Source organism: Juglans microcarpa x Juglans regia, chromosome 5S (genome assembly GCF_004785595.1).
Source record: "Juglans microcarpa x Juglans regia isolate MS1-56 chromosome 5S, Jm3101_v1.0, whole genome shotgun sequence".
In the NCBI taxonomy this organism is placed as follows: domain Eukaryota; kingdom Viridiplantae; phylum Streptophyta; class Magnoliopsida; order Fagales; family Juglandaceae; genus Juglans; species Juglans microcarpa x Juglans regia.
Window position 1 is genome coordinate 21,265,479 of NC_054603.1, and position 7,311 is coordinate 21,272,789.

Below are 7,311 nucleotides of genomic sequence, written 5' to 3' on the forward strand. Positions count from 1 at the left end.
TCCGTCAGTTTCCTTACTGTCTTCTCCATGCTCCCGAATCCTCTTGTTCGTTGCCTCTAAGTTCTGCACCCCCCACTAGCTCTTCGTTGGTGCATTTGAGGGCTACATTCTCCTGTCGTAGCATCCCATTTTCTTCCGTCAGTTTCCTTACTGTCTTCTCCATGCTCCCGAGTCTCACTTCCATCGTCCCTTCCTCGTCGTCTCCCCTTCATGTAACTTGGGACTACGTCGTTGCCGGCATGCAAAGTATATGCTTTTATGGAAAATCTATCTCTCAGGCGACACCACTGTTGATGTCGTGTTTCGTAGCCCAAGCACTTCCACGATAACCAAGCTCATGCTACCTGCAACTAAGAAGAAAGAGCTCCGGTGACGTTCGGGGTCACTCCAATGCCAAAGTCAGTGAACAATCCTCTAGATAAGAACAACTCTGAAGAATATTGTAAGAACGATCGAAATTAAGAGAGAGCCCTCCCGTACAAGGGATGTCCATTATTTATACCTGATCTCAGTTCCGCTACCGAGGGAGATCATGGCATGTCAGGTGTCAAACTTGCTACCACTCATTTCCTGCTGCTGTAATGTGTCAGTCTATGGCTTAGGCGGCTGAGACAGATCGTGGCATGTCAGCCGTGCTAGGTCAGTCTTGCTACCACATTTCTGCTAGTGTTGGGTGTTAGGTCGTGGGCGAGCCGTCCTTCGTACGTGGAGTGCACCGTTGCGTGCCACGTCTCTTGACACATGCATTGAATGCGGCGTGCCTTGAGTCTAATGAGTCCATAACTGGGCACGTTCAATCGTCCGCGTGCAGTTGGGCGTCCTGTCCAGAGCTCTGCGACAGGGCTCAATAGGCTGCTGAGCCCTGAGACGATCCTATTGGTATATCCTAGCTCGGCGCTAAAAGGCATTCCCAAGTAGGTTTGCGGTCACGGGCTCAGCACGTGGTCCTCCGGCCTGGACTCTTAGCCCAGGGGAGGGTTTCGTCTTTGGGCCTAGAGTTCCATGACTTGACCTCTTCGAGCTAGGGCCCTTCTGGGATGGGCCCTCTCCTCACAGATACCTTGCGGGCTTATATTTGCATAAAATAATAATATTATTTGTTAAATGCATATGTAAGAATTAATATTGTAAGAATTAATACTAGACTACTACTATTAGTCACTAGACACTAGTCTAGTAGTCTACTAGTATGAACTTATTAATTATTAGTACTCAATATGAATACTAAATATGTATAATGTATATTAATTTATATAATCTTATGAATACAATATTATTAGTTATTAATCTTATGATATGTGTGCTCTTGCATGATTAGATAAGTTTAAGAGATGTATAAAGAAAAAGAAAATTGATTGTAAAAAAATGTTATTTCTTAATGTGCAAACCAGATGGAATTCAACTTACATGATGTTGGGAGGCAGATGAAAATTTTGAGAAGTTTTTTAGGTGGATGGGGAGTGAGGAATACAATTTTCTCTCTTACTTTAATGATGGAGACATTGGGTCTCCTAGAATTGAGGAGTGGGAAACAGTGCAGGTTTTTGTGAAATTTTTGTAGATGTTTTATGATGTCACTAATCCATTTTCTCAGTTTTTATATGTCATGACAAATACCAATTTTTTGGAGATTTGTATGCTCCAAAAAAAGTTGGTTAGGCTGAGTGAGAGTGACAATAGTTGTTTGATGAACATGGCCATAAGCATAAAAATGAAATATGATAAGTATTGGGGTTCATTAGATATGTTGAACTTGTTGTTGTTGATTGCAATTGTACTTGATCCACGTAGTAAGTTAGGGTTTCTTACTTTTCATCTGAAATAAAGTCATGATGAGACTTGGGCTGAAGAGTTGGTGTCAAGTGTGAGACAATTATTAGCAGACTTGTATGCGGAGTATAATGCTATGTTTGGTTCTACCTCAACTAGCCGTGGACATGAGCCCCCTTTGACATCTGCAACCATAAATGATGGTGACGAAAATCTTGAGTCAAAATTGATTTATGAGTGGTATCAAACATCTTCCACCACTGGATCTTCAGTTGCCAAAACAGAGATGGACCGGTATATATCAGATGGTTGTGAGGCGCTCAACACATCTTTTGACTTGTTAATTTGGTGAAAAATTAATGAGCCTAATTATCCCATATTTGCGAGGATTGCACGAGACTTATTAGTCATGTCTGTTTCCACAGTTGCATCAGAGTCAACATTTAGTACAAGATGTCGTGTACTTGATCCTTTTCGGAGTTCGTTGACTTCAAGAACTATTTAGACACTTATTTGTGCTCAGAATTAGTTGCGACATTCGTCAACACCATCTTATATTTGAGTGTCCATAGATAATGTGAAGAGTTTTTTGGTATAATTTGATAATGTTTTAGACCAAAACCGAACCGACCAATTTGATTTTCACCCGTACTTAAAACTAGTATTTCCCATAAGCGAGACCGAGAGAAAAATAATTTAAATAATAAATAGAAGGAAAATGCTAAATATACTTAAGAAAAATTTACAAAATACTTACTTTTTTACATGTCAGTTATTGATATGTTGAGAATTATGAAATTTAAAATTTAAAATTTGAATTTAAAAAAATTAATAAAATAAATTTTATAAGTAAAAGTGTAAGTACATGTATCATTACTCTGAATAGAATAAACCACTCTTCTTGCAATTTTCTTTTGAACCCAAACATGATTGAGACCGGATCCGGATCCGATCCGGATCTACCCAACATAACCCAACAGGCGAGGTTACTATAAAAGCTACTCCAGTTATTTCAGACAATAAACCCTAGAATTCTCTCTCACAATCCTCCTAAATATTCCCTCTCATTTCCACACAATCGGCATCAATGGCCGCTGCCCGTCCTCTCGTCACCGTGCAATCACTAGAAGGAGACATGGCCACCGACTCCTTAAACACCGTTCACCTACCCGACGTCATGAAGGCCTCAATCCGACCTGACATCGTCACCTTCGTCCATGCCAACATATCCAAGAACAAAAGGCAGCCGTACGCCGTATCAAAGCTCGCTGGCCACCAGACCTCCGCCGAGTCCTGGGGAACCGGACGCGCCGTTTCCCGTATCCCCCGTGTCCCCGGTGGTGGCACCCACCGCGCTGGCCAGGGTGCCTTCGGTAACATGTGCCGTGGAGGCCGCATGTTCGCCCCCACAAAGATCTGGCGCAGATGGCACCGCAAGGTCAACGTTAACCTCAAACGCTACGCCGTCGTTTCGGCCATCGCCGCTTCCGCCATCCCCTCCCTGGTTCTCGCCCGCGGCCACCGCATCGAGTCGGTACCTGAACTTCCTTTGGTGATCAGCGACTCTGCCGAGAGCGTGGAGAAGACCTCTGCAGCTCTCAAGGTCCTGCAGCAGATCGGTGCTCATCCCGATGCCGAGAAGGCTAAGGACAGCCACTCGATCCGTCCAGGCAAAGGTAAGATGCGTAACCGCCGATACATCAATCGCAAGGGTCCGCTGATTGTCTACGGGACAGAGGGGGCGAAGCTCGTGAAGGCTTTCCGGAATATTCCCGGGGTTGATATCGTGAACGTGGAGAGGCTGAACCTTCTAAAGCTCGCACCCGGTGGTCACCTCGGGAGGTTTGTGATCTGGACCAAGTCGGCCTTCGAGAAACTCGACTCTATCTACGGTTCATTCGAGAAGCCGTCGGAGAAGAAGAAGGGCTACGTGCTGCCTAGGTCCAAGATGCTTAACGCTGACTTGTCGAGGATTATCAACTCGGACGAGGTGCAGTCCGTGGTGAAGCCAATCAAGAAGGAGGTGAAGAGGGCGCCGATGAAGAAGAATCCACTCAAGAATCTCAACACGTTGCTGAAGTTGAACCCGTACGCCAAGACCGCCAGGAGGATGGCGCTTCTGGCCGAGGCGGAACGCGTCAAGTCCAAGAAGGAGAAGCTTGACAAGAAGAGGAAACCAATCACTAAGGTACACAGATTTTTCTACCCTTTTTTAAGTTATTATTGATATCATCCTACTATCATGTAATAAACGATAGATGATTGATTGTTGCCTGCTTCTAAATGATGCTATTATTATGATGTAATGGTTCTTCTATTTGGTGCCTGTTGTTTTCCGTTGGACCAAACAATGAGCTACACATGAGGACCAAACACCCTTTCCTAGCGTTGTGGGTAGAAGATTCACCAAGCTTAACTTATCCTAGAATGGTAAGCAAAGATAATTAACTTATCCTAGAGTGGTAAGCTAAGATAACTCTAGAGCCTAAAGGAGAAATTAACACATCCATTGATCCTACAACATTTAGTTAGCATATAGTGCAGTCTTTGGAATTTACTCGAGCAATTATAAATTCTATAGGATCTAAATTGTGTCTCTCTCTTCTACTCCAAGCACTAGGGTCTCAATCTGGTTTTCAAAATCCTTCTTTTTTCTTTGTTGTTTTCCTTTCAGTTCTTTCAATGTCAGTTGTGATCCCTTTGATTGGTCCTCTATCCTGTAGTATATGCATATTCTGGTGCTTGTTTTTACTTGGCATAGTTTCAATCGCACCTTGTTGATGAATGCTCTGATTGTTCTGTTCAAAGCTGTAATGCCTTTCTCGATATTTGGCCAAGCTATTAACAGAGATTTTTGGGTTTTTTTTTTTTTGGGTGTGGTTTATCAGGAGGCGGCTGTTGCAATCAAGTCTGCAGGGAAAGCATGGTACCAGACAATGGTCTCTGACAGTGATTATACCGAGTTTGAGAACTTCACAAAGTGGCTGGGAGTCTCCCAGTGATTTTTCTTTCTTTATTTTTTTTCTTTGGGTTTGAAAATTTTGTAGACCTACCGATCCAAAAAAAAGTTGTGAACTCCTAAATTTGTGTTCACTTGGTGTTTTATTAAGTTTTTGTTTACAGCCTTGAGACGTGGATGAGATTAGGTTGGGAGGAAATGCCCAGAATGAGATATGAAAAATGAATTTTTTCTTTCTCTTCCACGAAGGTGGAGTTGTCCTTTTATGCGTTCAACTTAAATATTTTAGTTTTGTTATGGCATATGACTATAATCCTAGAATGGGATAATTTGCATGAGTGTCTAATGGTTGGTAATTTAATTGCAACACACAGATTATATACAAGTAAATCTATAAACTAATATGACTTTATGGAATTTGTTAGATTACAGTCTTATTTTTGTGAAATTCATTTGTGACTAACAGTATTTTCCGGCAACATAAGTTGGATGAGCCTGGGTATGTATATATATATATATATATTATTAAATATAGGCTATAATATAGGCTATAATATAATATATATATATTAAATATAAACAAATTATAGGCTATAATATATATATATATATATATTATTAAATATAAACAAATATTTCTTTTTTCATACCAGATTTTGTCTATAGGAGAATATAAAAGGACAGCATACCAGTTAAATTACAAGTCATCCAATAATAGTCTAGCAATTTTAATTGATTAGGATATACTAGTGTTTTTATGCACAAATATGAAATAATAGTTATGTCATGGTATTTGTCTACCTTGCTTGCTTATATATATAAAAAATAAAAATGTTATTTGTATTTAAGAAAAATTTATAAAAAATTTATTTATCTACATGTCAGTTACTGATTCGCTAGAAATTATGAATTTGAAATTCAAATTTTGAATTTAAAAACAAAATTGACAAAATGTGATGGTTGTTTAGACTGGATTTTTGGACGAGAAGGGTAAAATATTTGTTTGCCAAGTTAACGACGACCGGCAGAGCGAGTTACCCCGCTCATATGGGACAACTAGCAGCGACAACTTATATGTATGTGTGTGTGTATATATATATGTATACTTATATATATGCATGTATAATATGGAGTAATGATACCTTACACCTTATTTATTACTGTTTTACTAACAAACTATTTTCTCCCCTTAATTTACTCTTTAAATCTTGATTAAAAATCTCAAAATATCAACTTCTTGTATAATTTAGAAAAAAATAAATTTAATTAACCAACGTTATCATATAAATTAATTTAAAAGTAAATTCATTTTTATAAAAATTGTACTGGGGCATGCTCTTCAAATTACCCGATGTGCACTTGTAGGAAATTAATTTATCACTCGGTGCCAATAAAAAATATATATTGAAAATGAACGTCATTAAAACCAGTGATCTAATGGTTTAGAATATTGTAGAAGTCGTGTTGTAATACCTGAGTTTTACTACGTAAGTCTTTAAGTCATTTTATCAATTATTTAAGTTAAATATTTTGAGATAAATATATTTTTATTACTTTCAATTATTTTAATTTAAGATAAGTATATTTTATTTTAAGATATGGTTTATTAAAATAAATCAAGGGTATTATTTTTAAGATTTTGAAATAATTTCTCTTAAGCCCTTTAATTTTATTTATTTAAAAAATGACTCAATTATTCTCTATCATTAGATTGGTAGATGAAAACTACCCTTGAAGTGGATAGATCTCCACCATCCATTTGGTTCCTTGTGTTGGAAGGAGAAAACAAAGACTAAAATATCATTTCCCTCCTCCAAGCCTACGTAGGAAGTAGGGGTGCTACCCGCCCCTGCCCCTGCATGGGCGGGGGGCCGGATTCCCCCGGATAACGGGGTGCAAGTGGAGGGGGTCCTCCGTCCGCCCCCCCCCCCCCAATTGGGCCAAAGGCCCAGAAGCGGTCTCTGGGCCAAAAATGGCCCAGAAACCGTTGAAATGGGCCTAAAATGGCCCAGAAACAGCTTTTGGGCCATTTTAGGCCCATAAAAATAGAAATTTTATTTTTTCAAACAAAAAAAAAAAAGAGTTTAAAAAAGAAAAAAAGTTACATGAATAAAAATAATATATACATACACAATTTTATATAATTAAGACTCTAATGAAGTACTACTATTACTATAGACTACAAGTCTACTACCTAATAAACTAATAAATAATAATAATAACTAAGCTATTATAAAAATAAAATAGAAAGTCTAAACAATTACAAAATTACAAAGAAAAAAGTGTCTAATGGACATTGTATCAACATTACAAAATTACAAAGCAAATACATAATACATACATCTGATTCAAATTTCAATATTCTAAGAAATTAATAATCTAAAAAAAGAGGCGAGCTGTTTGGGTCTTTGACTGTGACATTTGGGGTGGTCGGATGGGTAGTCTTTGACTCTTTTGAGGCTTAAGCACATATTCATATTATAGTGGAGGTAGACATCATCTGAGTTGTCTCATGTGTTGCTACAACAATCAATACTAAAATTAATACTGATGAAATTGAAATGAATATAAATAAAATAAAA

The 7,311-nt window shown here is 38.5% G+C and overlaps 1 protein-coding gene across 1 annotated transcript; it reads left to right on the forward strand.

Annotated features, from left to right (window-relative positions):
- The first annotated feature begins 2,736 nt into the window (after positions 1 to 2,736).
- On the forward strand, positions 2,737 to 4,966 carry LOC121267423 (60S ribosomal protein L4). The gene is made up of 2 exons (XM_041171285.1): positions 2,737 to 3,958; positions 4,659 to 4,966. Exons 1-2 carry the CDS (start codon positions 2,858 to 2,860, stop codon positions 4,770 to 4,772), a joined length of 1,215 nt encoding a protein of 404 aa, XP_041027219.1. The 5' UTR covers positions 2,737 to 2,857; the 3' UTR covers positions 4,773 to 4,966.
- Positions 4,967 to 7,311: the final 2,345 nt, after the last annotated feature.